Source organism: Cricetulus griseus, chromosome 2 (genome assembly GCF_003668045.3).
Source record: "Cricetulus griseus strain 17A/GY chromosome 2, alternate assembly CriGri-PICRH-1.0, whole genome shotgun sequence".
NCBI lineage: Eukaryota > Metazoa > Chordata > Mammalia > Rodentia > Cricetidae > Cricetulus > Cricetulus griseus.
This window is the reverse complement of record NC_048595.1, coordinates 90,994,776-91,010,554: the sequence shown is the minus strand read 5'-3', so window position 1 is coordinate 91,010,554 and position 15,779 is coordinate 90,994,776. Positions and strand designations below refer to the sequence as shown.

The following is a 15,779-nucleotide window of genomic DNA, read 5'->3' as shown; positions in this document are numbered from 1 at the left end:
AAAGATGCCAGACTCTAATAATTGGTGGCTGACAAAAGCCATCCTTTATCTTCAAGTCAGCATCTTTACCTCAACTCAAAGCAACATCACGAGTAATCCTCAGCACACTCTGCAAGGGGGAAAATCTGAGATGTTGGCACTATTCTGATTATTTTGTGCAATTTAAAGAAGCTTTCCAATAATACTGAGAGCAGAGTTTATGTATTCCCATTCTGAAAAGGAGGAGACTACAGTTTTAAAAAGATGAATAACCCACCCAATACTATCTAAGTTTGTGAGAGAACAGAATTTGTGCTCCCGACACCCATTTAAAAACTGTGTGTGTGATGTTTTCCATTCAGAGGCCCAAATAAAAAATAGTTATAAACACTCATTCATTTATCACCAGGGATCAGACTTACTCCAAAGGAATTGACTGTTTTTGAAAGAGATGGATAAGCAATAATTTTTACAGCATTTAACACTTCCGGTGATTGTAACTGAGCACGGCTAGTGAAGGTAATGAATGAAGCCATCTCTCCATACCTTTGCTTTCAATACTATTTATAGTTGACCAATCATGTTTCCTATGCCACTTTTAAACTTTATTTTAAATGACAACTTTGAAATGTATGTTTTTATGTTATGTAACTTGTTTTGATAAGCCAACCCAGTTATTCATGAAAGTCTTACATTTCCCTTTGGATATTTTGATAAACAGCTTTAAAACACAACAAATATTTCATAGCAGCTTTTATATCTTTGTTTCTTATACTATAGATGATAGTATTCAGCATAAAAGTTGCTACCCCATATAACATGCAAAGCAAACAGCTCTGTAGCTTATAAACTGACTTTCCAAAGGTCTCAGGACTTGTGTTTTGCATACATAAAGAAAATGGTACCATAAAATTCCATGTCACAGTCAGATGAGCTGAGCCATTGGTAAAGACCTTGAGTCTCCTTTTGGCTGAGTTCATTATCAAAATGGTACACAGTACGAACACATAAGAGAAAAAGATTACCAGAAGTAGAAGAAGCAGGAAGACAATATTTGACACCATTGAAGTAAAAGCATTGAGGGATATGTTGGTTTGTGCTAACTTGAAGGCAGTTGAGATCACATAAGAAATAATTAATAATGTTATTCCCACAAAAAGTCAATCATCTGACAAAACATGTTTGTTGATTGATTATAGCATGACAAAGAAGCCATGAGAACACACACCCTCTTGCTCATAGTAGTGAGGCATCTCAGAAAGCTACATATGGCCACATATTGGTCAAAAGCCATTATAGCTGGGAGAAAGCATTCTGTGGTTCCCATTGCAAATCCAAAGAATATTTGAAAGATGTGTCCAGAGAAGGAAATGATTCTTTCCATTCAGATTAAGCTTGCCAGTGTTGAGGGAAAGGGGTAAGTTGTATAGCAGATATCCAGGAAAGAGAGGCTGCCCAAGAAGTATATGGGTGTGAGGAGTCAGGAATCGGAGATTCTTCCTATGATCACAACACCGTTATCAGAATCACTAGGCATGTAACCAGGCTCTGAACAAAGAAAGTGATCTAAAGTTCTCTCTGTCCAGAAAAATGCATTCTTCCTAGCCATTGCCCACCTTTCAGGATGGCAAAGAAGGAGCAAGTATAAAATATGTCCACGGCAAAGCAGCTGTATGTTGTGTTTCCCTCCGTGGCCTCGAGGGCCCACCAGTCCTCAAAGGAGGAGAGAGGAGCAGAAGTGGGGAACGAGGTTCAGAAGGCTGACTTGTGGGAACTAAGGAAATAATTTTCAGAGTGAGGGGAAATATATAGGATGGAACAGCAGCTGGGGCATCACCTAATTTGCATTTGGCAGCATGCTCCTATGAAACAGCTGAACACAATACCTAGTTATCACATGTGGCAACATTGTCCTGCCACACAGCTGGGAGCACAAACCTAATTATCATATGGTCACCAAGGGGAGAGCATCTGCTGGGATCTGTGTCAAAGGTCAAACTTAAGCTCTGCATTGGTGGTACACGCCTTTAATCCCAGCACTCCACTCGGGAGGCAGAGGCAGGAGGATCTCTGTGAGTTCCAGGCCAGCCTGGTCTACAGATCAAACTCCAGAAAAACCTCCAAAGCTATACAGAGAAACCCGTCTCAGGAAAAAAAAAAAAAAAGAAAGAAAGAAAGAAGGAAGGAAGGAAGGAAGGAAGGATGGAAGGAAGGAAGGAAGAAAAAACCCCAAACCAAAACAACAACAACAACAAAGGTCAAGCTTAAAATAGGTCAGGTATCCCATTTAGGGATAGCTTCCAAGATAAGGTCAGGCCTCTAAACCTAGAGATGCTATCCAGGTAGGGAAGGAGCCCTGCTGGAAAGGGAGACCTCCATTTTGTGCTGAACTCAGAGAGCCGTGCTAAAATGGCGAACTGCAACCTTAAGTACAGGTACTCCAAAAGCAAGGACAATAACAAATGTCTTAATGTCTTGTTGTTACTGTTAGACCCCTGGAAAACTCAGGTATCCGGGGTCCCAGGCCACAACCGCAGTCACCCCAATCACCAGGCGTATTTGAGAACTTGCTGCAAACTGCATGAGGCTTTATTTATTTTTTTTTTTTAACAAGCTAACCCCATGTTAGCTCGGGTCTTTCATCCACCCGCCATGGTGGATGGCTAGCAAAGACAACTCCTAGGGGCTCCCGAGAGATCTTGTAGGACAGCATAAGGGGAGTGTCTAGGGATACGCACAGGCTCACGATTGGTGTGCCTCCAGGCTTGGAGGGCTTGCCCTGTGTTGATTGGTCAACTGGTTGTTATGGTCCATAGGCCCTCCCAGGGTAGTTGCTATGCTCTGTGCGTCAGTCATTGCTGCACGCTTGTCCCTAAAGTACACCCAGGGTTGTAAAGCATAGAGCCACCAGCTAACTTCTGATTGGTTCCTTGTCACGAGGCAGGCATCTGACTTTCTAGTGTCTAGGACAAGGTCAGACAAGCACGTGTTCGGCCGTTATGACTGCCGAAAGGGGAGCTGGTCCCTTCAGTTACTTGAGGATGAAAGTACTTTAGAGCATTGATATTCACTTACTTTTAATGGCATTTGCACCTAAAACAAATACCAGGACATTGAGAGTGTCTGCCAGAGATTTAATACGAGAAATTTTATTTAGGATCAGAAACAAATTTGGAAGGAATCTTCATTACTTAGGATGCCCTAAGTTTTCCATGCAGACAATTAAGTCATTTCCGCACTTAGTAAATCCCAATGGGAGAAGAATGAAGAAGGCGAGGGAGCTCAACAGAGACTAGAAATTCAATATCAATTGCCAGAATGGCTCAGATTAAACCAATCTATGGGGGCAAATAGGGATGGTAACTTGAGGGATCTGGTTAGGGGGTAGGTGGAGGGGAGAGAATACTGAAAGAGATGGCTGGAAAGGAGGGTGCATTTCAGGGTCAGGTACAAACCTGATGCAAAGAAAACTCCTACCAATCTTCAAGGATGACCACAGCTAGACTCCTAGCAATAGCGAATATGTAGCCTGAACTGGCCATCTCCTATGATCAGATTGATTACTACACAATTTGTCACCATAAAACCTCCATCCAGTATCTGATGAGAACATGCAGAGACCCACAGCCAAAGATTAGGCTGAGCTCAGGGAATCCTACTAAAGAGAGGGAATAAGGATTGTAGGAGCCAGAGGGGTCAAGGACACTACAAGAAAACCCTCAGAATCAACAAACCTAGCTCATAGGAATTCAGAGTCTAAACCAACAACCAGGGAGCCTGCATGAGAATGACCTAGGCCCTATGTATGTATGTTACAGTTGTGTACTTTGCTATACTTGTGGGACTCCTAACAATGGAGCAGGGGCTGTCCCTAATGCTTTGGCTGGCTCTTATACACCTATTTCTCATACTGGGTTGCCTTACTCAGCCTTAATAAGAGGAAAGGTGCTTAGTCTTACTGCAATTTGATATGCCATGCTTTGTTGATATTCATGGGAAGCCTCCCCTTTCTTAAAACAGAAACAGATGAGTGGACTATGGGAAGCTGAAGCAGAGGAGGGGAAAGTAATGGGAGGGGAGGGGAAGAGGGGAAACTGTGGTAATGATGTAAAATAAATAATTACTTTTTTTAAAATTCTATACGTTTGTTTGTTGACTTAAAGCTCAGAACATCTTTCTAGTCAGTTTCATGTATATTTTCGTAGGACAGCCATTTCCTCACAGCAAGTTAATGTGCACACACTGCAATTAGCATCTATCCAAGGGTGAAGTTAATTATTGGTTAAATAGTAATAAACTATTCTTACTATTTTTATGGAAGACCACATCTTAGACCCACTATTGTTGGGAGTAGTTGTTAAAGACTGCTGAAGGGGCTGAAAATAAGGATTAAGAGTGCTCAGCCATAGATGGGACATCCATGTCAATCCCATTCCAAGGCTTCAGGAACATCACAGAGAGAAAGGATGTGAGAGCTGGTAGATGTGGAGAAGCATTGTGAAATGCCATTCCTTGGACATGCCATGGTTCATAGCAGCTGTACAATACCTATACAAAATCAAGCCAGCAAACAGTTCCAGCAGGGAGGAGCAGGAACTCCTAAGGATCCACCCCAGCCTAGGAGTGGCTGGCTTTGGCAGCTGATGGCTGCTGGGAGAGAGTTAATTTTCTTTAGGAGTGTGGCCATGGGTAGGTTGCCCATGCCTAGGTGTCTGCTTCAATACCCATGTGCATAGAGGAGAATTAACTGGACTCACAGGGTTATATAAAAAAAGGGGGGACAGGAATTTGGGAGGGAGATGTGCTAGGAGGACAGAATGCAGGGCATGAGATCAAGATACATTGTGTACATGTCTGAGATGCTCAAATAACAAATTAAAAATAAAATATATTCACAAAAGGAAATGTAATCCAAGTAACTATTAAAATGCTATAATTAAAACAATGATCTGGATATTATGAGTGAAATAAAGCAATCGTGCATTGTGAATTACATGTTTATTATTGATATTTTTAGCTTGCTTTCTTTTCATTATTTCTGATAGATTAGTGTGATGAAGGATGCCATGATCAACCATTTTTGGAATAAAAAGACAAAGAATAAAATAAACCCACAAGACAAAAGCAAATCCCTTAAGGACACAAAAGAAATTTTAGCTTAGATTGAATAATCAAAGCATAAATTCAGATAAATAGTATAGTATTTAGTTATGGTATTTTTAGGAAAGTCTACTAAATTATAATGCATATGTTAATACTTACATTATGACTGTGCTTTCCCAACATATATCTGAATTACTATGAAATACTTAAATTCTGAAAGACAATAACTTACTCAATATAGCAAAAGTAATACAAAAAAACATGCATGCCCCACAAACCCTGGTGTGTGTTCATTAAAGACGATGGAACTATATCAAAGTTATTTATACATCAAAATATCAAAATATCAGAATAATAATTAAAGAAAAGGCTGTGGGTGTGGGAGGGGGAACACAGGTATGACAGAGAAGGGAGGGGTGGGAGTAATGTAGATAAGATATGAAAGTACAAAATTCTCAAAAATTTATTTTAAAAAATCATAGATGTTCAGGGCTGACAGAGGTAAAGAACATGTAGTAAAATTTCCTACAGATGGGTACATGGAAGTATAAGTGATGATACAATATTCTCATGTAACTGTTACTCTTTGATTTAGGAATGCTTAATAACAATGTTCCTCACTCATCAGCAACATTAGAAAATGACAAGATGCTACATGAACCTTGAACAAGGTTTTTCTCAGAGGACAGCTAGTTGAATAATATAGTACAGTCCATAAATCCAAGCTTTATGTGGCTATGTAGCCATATGAGGTATAAATTGTGATATGCCTAAGTCTGCAGACCAGAAGTGTGATTATCAAACTTGTGTAATATCAGCCCCTGTCTGATAAACCCCTTTGCTTCTGAATTCAGAAAAGACTCAGGCAAATAGGAAGTTTTATTCTTTTATTGGAAGCGCCTTCTTAGAGAATTAAGATAAGATGAATTCAAGGCATTCAAAACTAGGGGAAGCATGAAGCTCTTCATCTCCGTCAAGACAAGAAGAAAAGATAAAAGTTGTTCTTTTTTGTCTGCATAAACATTAGAAGCTAAAAGCAGCTATCAGAAGCCCACTGTGAGGATCCAGAAAAGACAAAGGCTGGCAAGTGGATGACCCTGGCTGGTTGCCTGGGTTTACAGGGGTGGTTATTGGTGACCCTTGATTGAGAGACATATACCTGGCAAATGAAGTTAATTACTCCTAAACACTGCTGGGTCTTAGAGCAGGAGTGTCATTTAATTGGAATGTTAATCACCTAATTGAGTCACTTCATGGGAAATTCAACAATGTGCTGCAAAGTATCATGGATTCATTAGACACATTCTCAACCACAAAAATGTGGGTAGCACAGACCTATGTGCTTGTATGGCTCCAACACTATTTTATATAACTGAATGTAAAGGGAAAATATTGGCCATATTTACATTGTTGCCAACTTTATGAATCAGTTATCTGGCTGAAACAAATAGACCAACTGCAAGAACAAAGAAGATGAAATAAATGTAAGGTAGAATAGCAAAATGATTGCAGGTTTTATAAATGAGCCTATAGGAAGCTCTTTAATGTGCTCAGACAAAAGATCTGGGGTTACACCAGCATCCTAGGAAAATTGACATTTGAGGTCTAAAACCTACACTCAGAAAATGAGCAGTAATTGTACAACATGGCTACTGAACAAGCCATCAGTGGCAGAAACATTATAAAACACAGTTGATCAAAATTGGTCTGGGAGCAGTTTGAGGTAGTTCCTGATTCCCTTTCTGGTCCTGAAATGTCTTTATCCTGGACAATTGCGTCCTATATCTTTGTTGAAGCTCAATGGGGGTGCACACTGCAGTGCCTCATGTCTTCTTTACAAGGCCTAACATTGAGCAAGTGTGAAATGTTGAATTTTAAAATCAGGCCTGTCTTGAAATTTAGAAAACCAATCGACATACACCCTGAATTATCTCACAGCAGCAGTACACTGAAATGAGAGATTGTGTAGTTTACATGGCTCAAGTGCCCTTTTCCTGGTCCAGTCTTGTGCAGCTTTATCCCATTACTCAACTATCAGGAACATCACTTCTATCACGTTATATATTCCAGTCAGGAACTCCAGTTTTAGCATGTGGATTTTTGTTTCTTATGATACAGTCATACACACAACTATGTATGTAATCATATAATGTGTTGCTGTGTAATACATAATACAGGAGTCATATGCAATATGATTATGTCTGGGATTTGCCTCAATAATCAGGAGGAGGAAAATAAGTGAGTATGGGTAAAGGAAGACTGACCGGTTCTGGTGATTATATGAGCTTTATAATCTGCAATAGGACTTTAAATTTCTTACTTTGAGCTGTGTGTATCTTCTCTCTCTCTCTCTCTCTCTCTCTCTCTCTCTCTCTCTCTCTTTCTATCTTTCTATCTTTCTCTGTGTGTTGTGTGTGTTGTGTGGTGTGTGTGTGTGTGTGTGTGTGTGTGTGTGGTGTATATGTGATTTTGGTGTCTGTGTACATATGAGTGGATGTACACTCCCATGCACATACTGACATCAGAGAGCATTGGGTGCCCTCTTCTATCATTCTCTGCTGTATTCCTTTAAGATGTTTCCTCACTGAACCTGGAGCTCTGCTGGTAGTCACATGCCCCAGTAGCCCTACTGTCAATACCTCCCCAAGTGTCCTTGTTAGAGGTTTCTGTGCCCAGGCCTTTCTCTTTTAAGTGAGTGTTGGAGATTTGCATTCATGGCCTCATGTATGAGGAACAAGTATTCTTACCTACTGAGCCATCACTCCAGCCCTTACAATTATTATTTTTTAGTTAATTGTTTCAAAATGAACACCTCCAAAAGAATATTTAAGAAATAAACATCTAAGTGTTTGCTGTTCTTTCTGTGTATGTGGCTGCACACATTTATAAACATCACATAAGTGTGTGTGTGTGTGTGTGTGTGTGTGTAAGAACAGACATGGAGGGAAAGAGAAACATGCATGTTTGCATGTTTGTACATAGTAAGAATTGTTTTGTTTTGGTATTTTATCTTATTGATTAGTTTGTATTCCTTTTTTGTCTCTTTGGAGTTTTTCTTTTGAGAGAGAGAAAGAAAAATATGAATTTGGGTGGGAGGAAGGTGGGGAAGATCTCAGATACATTAGGAAAGGGGAAAACAAAATATATATTGTATCAAAACTTTTAACTAAAAAAGAATTGTATATATATGTGTGTGTGTGTGCATATATATATATATATATATAGATAGATAGATAGATAGAGAGAACCTTTAAATATATATATAGAGAACCTTTAAAATCATGTTGAAAATAGATAATATGACACTTATCAGTATAATATAGGCTCATCTTATTTGAGCTATTATTGTCAGTTCTTAGAATTTATCATATAAAACATGTACTATACAATTTAAAAAATTATCTCCATGTCATCATCATACTCCTATTGATAAACACATGAATGAAGTGGGCACATGACTCAGAGCCAGTAACAGAAATTCTAAAAATAACATCATTAGGATAATGCTGTCATTACAGCCTTTTTGTATTCTAAGAACTTCAAATACTAATGATAAATAATTCAAAATTAAATATCCTTTGCAACCTGTTGGAGATATTTGATTTTCTAGAAAGAAGATTCTGTACATTCTCTAATATTTTGATTATAAATATTACATAATATTATAAATATATTGAATTTATAATCAGTGTAAGAGCAATGATTTGAAAAAATAAAAATAGCAGAAGTATTTTATATCCATTTAAAAATTGTTGGAAATCTCTCTCAAATTCAAGCCAACACTCTTTTTTTCATTCATTTTAAAATTATTTTTAATTACTCATATTTACATATCCATCCCCCCATTCCCTCTACCTCCCCTGCTTCCATGTTCCCCACCCAACCCAACCCAACTCCCCTTCCCCCCCTGCCTGGACTCCTCTCCAGGGATAGTGAGGCCCTCTACAAAGGACCTACAAAGTCTGTCATATTGTTTGGGGGAGGGTCTAGACCCTCCTTGCTGTATCTGGGCTGCAATAGTATTCCTCCATAGGGAATGGGATCCCAAAGTCCATTTGTGCTCTAGGGATAAAGACTGGCTCTGCAGTTAGAGGAGTCATAGACTATCTTGGGCTCCTAGCTGGTACCCACATTCAGAGGGTTTGGTTTGGTCCAATGCTGTTTCTTCAGCTTTATGACTAGGGTCTCCATTCTATCAGTAGGTCGGGTCCACTGTTTCTGCAGGTCTCTCCATCCCTGTCTTGGCTCCTTTGCTCAACCCTCCTCCTTCTCCACAACTGAATTTCAGTAATAAGGTTCAGTGCTTAGCTATGGGTGTCTGTTTCTGCTTCGAATAGCAACTGGATGAAGACTCTCCTTCCTCTCCCTGCCACCCTGCCCCAATTTGGTCAGGAGTTCTTGTCCCCATCTTCTTCTTCGAGGGATTATGCAATCTTCTCTTGGGGTCCTCCTTGTTTCCTAGATTTTCTGGCAGTATGGAATGTAGGCTAGTGATCCTTTGCTCTATGTTTAAAAATCAAAAATGAGTGAGTACATACCATGTTTATCTTTCTGTGATTGGGTTACCTCACTGAGGATGATTTCTTCTAGTTCTATCTATTTGCCTGCGAATTTCAAGATTCCATTGTTCTTTTCTGCTGAGTAGTACTCCATTGTGTAAATATACCACATTTTCTCTATCCACCCTTCAGTTGAGGGGCGTCTAGATTGTTTCCAGGTTCTGGCTGTTGCAAATAATGCTGCTATGAATATAGTTGAATATATGTCCTTATTATATGAGTGTGCATTCTTTGAGTATATGCTCAAGAGAGGGATTGCTGGGTCTTGAGGTAGACTGATTCCCATTTTCCTGAGAAACCGCCATACTGATTTCCAAAGTAAGGCCAAAAGTCAACACTCTTTTAATGATTTTTTAATGAAACTCAAATCAGCAACCAAACTACAATTTTAAAATTGAATGTTGTAACATGACTTAACCAAACATCTACTAACCTGATACTTACATGGTGAATAGGGACAGAGGAAATATTTATAGTACTTCTTCACCATTATTAAGTCATCATGTTTCTAAAATGGAGAGAGTGAAGGAAGTCCTGAGCGAGTTCGTCCTGAGTAAATGAGTATTGTTTACAAGGCCACAACTATGTAAAGGACTCAAGGACTTCTGACCCATGAGCCAATTGGAAAAGCCTTTACTTGTGTTAAACAGTCTGAAGAGGGGTGACAAAGTCTCCTCCAGAGTTCAAGTATGAGTTTATGAGGACGGATCACTATACCGAAGACTAGCAACTTCCTCCCACTGGCTATTTACAGCCTGAGACTGCTTGCATAAAGACCTCCTAAAAAGACTAGGAATAAACAATGTACTGTAGGAATTAACACTCTGAAGCTCCTGGTGGACAGTAGAGGTAGCAGGAGCACCTGTGTGCATCTGTGTGTCTGTGTGGGTCTCTCCTGACTTCATTCCAGCTTGGGTCTCTCCTCTCTTCAAGCAGTTTGGGACTTAGCACCAACAGGGCTGAAAAAAATCTGTGAAATAAAACCATTGAGATTGACAGTATATAATATTCTTGTTTATTGGTATTCGGAGGTGGGATGAGGAAATAGGAAAGAGAAACCTAAGCAGGAAAGTACCTTCAATGCCCATCTCCCAGAGTGAGGTAAGAGTTGCTGGTGAACCTAGACAGTGTGGCCCAAGCTTACCCTGCTCTCAGTCTGCTCTTCTAGACAAGTCCTCTACAGGAAAGGGCAAACTCATACTGGATTGATTTGGGAGTTTCCACTCATTTGAAAATAATGGTACCTGATTTTATCTCCCTAGTGACTCTCTGTTTTTAATCATTCTTCCTGAGCCTGTGAGAACATCTCAGGGAGCTGTGAAGCATTTCTGTTCATTCTGGATATGAACATCCACCTTTATCTCTCTTCCTGTTGACTCGCTTGGCTGGACTGTGTCCTTGAGATCTCAGCAGGTCTCCACCCATCAAACTGATGCCAGTGCTTCTTCCCAAGGACTCCAAAACTTAAGAGGCTCTTGTTGAAGATCACCTCCCTGGGTTTGAATTTTAAGGTGTTCTCTCTCAGGCACTTTAGAAACTCCCCCACTACTCATTTCACAGTGCTCATTTCTTCTCCTGGGCTAATCTCTTCATGTGGATGTGCACACAGATGGTGTGATGTGTGATTGGTATTAATGGAGTGGATATTAGGGGAACGGATCTGAACCTAGTACATAAGAGCTTTGAATAAAAGATGTGTTAAAAAATACAGTATTGCTCCCCCACCCCTTGCCCCTGGACACCTGTGGCAAGCAGGAGAACTGACCCAGCCCCTCACTAACTGTAGCACTTGTGAAAGTGAGTCCTGCATCTTGCTTGAGCAGCACAGTGGAGGTGACCCTGTTGAGAGGAGTACAGATGAGCCTCGATATGAGCATGGGCGATCTGCCCTTCTCATTTGCCATAGGATGGCATGAGCGAGAGAGATGCTCCTCCCAAACCCTTACCGCCTGTGGCAGGTAGGACAGCTGGCCCAGCATGTTATCAGCTGCAGTATTTGGTAGTACAGGCCCTGCAACTCACCTGGGCAGTACAGTAGAGCTGGCTCTGCTGGTAGGGTTTCAAGTGAGATGTTTCCAAAGGCATGAGCTTAGAAGAGCTGGTCTTACTACTTGTCTGTCATGTGACAGAATATGTGAGGGAAAGATACCACCCCCTTGCCTCTTGAAACAGGTAGGAGCTGGCCCATGGGTCATGAGAGCAGGGGAGCTGGCCCTAGCTGTCACTAGCTTCAGGCCTCAGGAGAGTGGCCTCTATACCTTACCCAGGCAACAGAGTAGAGCTGGCCATGGTGGTAGAGGTGGTGGTGAGCAGGTGTAGAGCATGAGAGCAAAAGAACTGGTCCCACCCCTTGATGATTACTATATAGGGTAAGCTAGCAGAGTGTTGAGGATGAGACAAACTTGGCGTTGACCAACTGAGCAACCACCCAGATTCAAAAAGCAGGGCTATGAATTGGCCCACCTCGGCATACATCCCATCAAAAATCTGATGGAACATGTGAAGGGACCTGACACAGACACAAAACTGCAGGCTCTCCACAACACAGGAAACAACAGGATATCCAAGAGGAGTCCAAGTCAAGGCCCAACATCAATAGTGTAACAGAAACTAGAGGCCTTGAACCAAACCAATGAGTGTGTAATGAACACATGCAAGTAAAGATGTATGGACTAATGGTATTCTCTGTGACTCACTGTGTACACTATAGCTTCTATGATGAGTTTTTTTTCTATTTTCTCTTTTCTTTTAAATTTTATTTTGTTTTATCCTGGGGAGGGGATGTTGCAAAGTTAAGGGGAGATGAGAGATACTGAGATGCATGAAGTGAAATGCATAAAGAATTAACAAAAGTTAATAAAAGAAAGAGTACCTGTGATTCCTCACTGCAGCATCTGAGCTTCAATTCTGAAATATGAATGTGCTATGACACTGGTCCCTGTAGTTTTGTTTCCTAACTCACTAAAACTGCAAATAATACTGAGACCTTTACTTGTTTACCACTAGTAAGTTAACTATGTCTTTGAAAGAATTAATAATCTAACTAAAAATTGATTAGAGTTTTGGGAATAGAAGGACTTTATACTGGTCTGTCTCCTTCCGAGTTAGGACATGGTCATTCCTTCAAGTTTCCACTTAAACCACTGGAAGCATTTTACTTCAGACCTCATAAATAATAGATTTATAAGGGGATTCATGGTATTTATGAGATCAAGATGTGTTGGAATATCATTTTGAAACAAACTATAGTCCTTACATGAGCTTGCCTAATGAAGGAAAAGAATAAAAATATCTCACTAGACAAGAATTTTTGTTTTATTCACTTTTGAGTTTACAATTTAATTACAACATTTCTCCCTTCCATATCTTCCCTCTAAAACCTACTGTATATCCCTACTGGCTCCCTTTCAAGTACATGGCCATTTTAGTAATTGTTATTATATGCATATATACACATTTATATTTAATATAATGAAATATATGAAATGTATTTTAATATGATGAAAATAACCTGTTCAATGCATATAATGCTACCTGAATGTATGTTTCTAGAGACAACTATTTGGACCTGGACTACTTAGTGGTGTGTTCTTCTCTGGTGAAAGCCACCTCTCCTACTGCCAAATGTATTGAGTTGCTTACAGTTCTTTGTGAACGGTTGAGGCCTGCTAAGCCTTTCCCTGTGCAGTTTGACATGTTTGTAGGTGAAATCCTTATTTAGTTCACATCTGGGAAATCATGGTAATGAGAATTTATGGGTGTAGCTTCTGATTACTAGGAGATAAAACCTTAAAGCAACGTCCTGAGCCTCTGGCACTCACAATCTTTCAGCCACTTCTTTGGCAGTGCCCCCTGAGCCTTATGTGTTTGGTAGATACATCCAATGGTGCTGGGCTCCACAACTCTACATATTGATGGTTGTGATCTATTGCAAAAGAAAAGTTTCCTTAATGAGAGTGACAACTATATTTACTGTGGATATAAGGGAAAATGTTATAGATTGTTGTTAGACACTGTGCTGCTTTAGTAAATTGGTGGTGGTAGATTCTTCTCAATAACTATATTTCATTAGCACTGACTAGTCAGCTTGGTTTATAGAACCAGGCATGATCTCCCTTTTGTTGAATGGTTCTTAAGTCCAATTACAGAACTGTTGGTAATCACCAAGGTATGTGTGCCACTACTGCAACCCTATGGTTATTGTACATGTTGGTTGTTGAAATGGTCATAGGCATCATATTGAGTAGGACTGTTGATGGTCTTCCTTCTTTGGAAGATTACATGGTACTTTCTGATACCATGAAAGCTAGTCCTCAGTGACGGGGCATTCAGGTCAGTTTCAACTCAGGAGTTTCTGGGCTCTGTTTCTGAAGTGCATACCATCTTTAGCAGTAGGGACTTACCTTCCATCTCTCGAGGTACAACCAAGTAGCAAATATTTTTCCATAATAAACAGCTAAAATTAGATTGTTCAAATAGATTTATCCCTGAATAAAAATTATACTATTCTCATAGATTTATCCCTGAGTCAATCTTGTGCATGCCATACAAAAACCTCTGTTTACTGGCATCCTTATTGAATATACTTTTGTTTCAGTATGTACTTTACAGCAGCTTTAACATCCTTATTCCTCAAGCTATAGATGATTGGGTTGAGCATGGGGGTAACTACTCCATAAAATAAAGAAATGATCTTATCAGAAGTTTGAAAATTGTCTTCTCCAGTCAGATCTTGGGACTTGGGTTTTGCATACATAGAGAAGATGGTTCCATAAAATATGACCACCACAGTCAGGTGAGCTGAGCAGGTGGAAAATGCCTTGCGTCTCCCTGTAGCTGAATTCATTCTCAAGATGGTGTGGAGGATGAACATGTAAGAGAAAAAGATGACCAATAGTGGAAGAACTAGGAAGGCCATATTTGATATCACCATGGTAATGATGTTGAGAGATATATCAGCACAAGCTAGTTTGAGGACAGCTAAGACTTCACATGTAAAATGGTTAATAACATTATTCCCACAGAAAGGTAACCTCATGGCAAGGGATGTTTGCACGACTGAATTGATTCCACCAGAGAACCATGATACAGATGCCATTGATACATACACTCCATGATGACAGAGTATCTCAAAGGGTTGCAGATAGCCACATATCGATCAAAAGCCATCATGCCAAGAAGCAAACATTCTGTCGATCCCATTGCAAATCCGAAGAACATCTGCACTGCACATCCAGAGAAAGAAATGTTTCTTTTCTTTGAGATTAGACTCACCAGAGTTGAGGGAACAGAGGAAGTTGTGTAGCAGATATCCAGAAAAGAGAGGTTGCCCAGGAAGAAGTACATGGGTGTGTGGAGACGGGCATCAAAGATGCTTGCTATGATCAAAACACCATTGCCGGTTAGGATCACCAGGTACATAGCCAGAACAATAGCAAAGTAAATGATCTCAGTCTTTGGGTATCCAGAAAGTCCCAAAAGAAGGAATCCGGAAACAAATGTCTGATTATTTTCATCCATGCCATCCACTTTCAGCCATCATTGGAAGACCTACCATGAAACAAATCCAATGATCCAAAACAAGTGATACAAAGTACTTGTAAAATAATTTTTCATGTTTCAGTAATAGTTCACTTTTGAATCTCTGGCACTGAAACTTTCAATAATGTGTTATTAAAATACAGTGAAATTGGGCATCTTGGAAGTACACATGCTCATTGCCAACATATGACTATCAATATAAAACACACATTAAAAAGCAATGCTTTCTTGTTCAGTATACAGTCCTAAGTTTAGGTTTCTGAAACCCTTGAATGATTATCCACCATACCGCTGATTTCTTCATTTCATCTGCCCTAGTAAGTAAGCAATGAAGAAGAAACAAAACAAGAAAACTCTACTCAAAAAACACTGTAATATGAGTCAGTTATTGACAATAGTCAAAATTTTATAGCGAATTTGTTTTTAATATTTATTTTTATTCCTGATATAGCAAACAGTAATTGCCCCCTTTAGTAGTTTATTTTATCAGCATTTACTCAAAAGAAATTAAGTGGTATAAGCTAAAATTTTGCATCATATCAAAAGCATGGCTACTATTTTCACATTTCAACCCACTTTTCTCATCTTCTCTGATGG

General features: G+C 39.7%; 1 protein-coding gene and 1 pseudogene across 1 annotated transcript; both read right to left on the bottom strand.

Moving 5' to 3' along the window:
- Nucleotides 1-668: 668 nt before the first annotated feature.
- On the bottom strand, nt 669-11,726 carry LOC113834429 (annotated as a pseudogene).
- Nucleotides 11,727-13,180: 1,454 nt separating this feature from the next.
- LOC100764423 (olfactory receptor 13C3-like) lies at nt 13,181-15,181 on the bottom strand. Its single transcript, XM_027403604.2, is given in 2 exon segments — nt 13,181-14,753; nt 14,756-15,181. Coding segments are annotated over 2 exon segments (945 nt in total). The 5' UTR covers nt 15,162-15,181; the 3' UTR covers nt 13,181-14,214.
- Between the last annotated feature and the right edge of the window lie 598 nt (nt 15,182-15,779).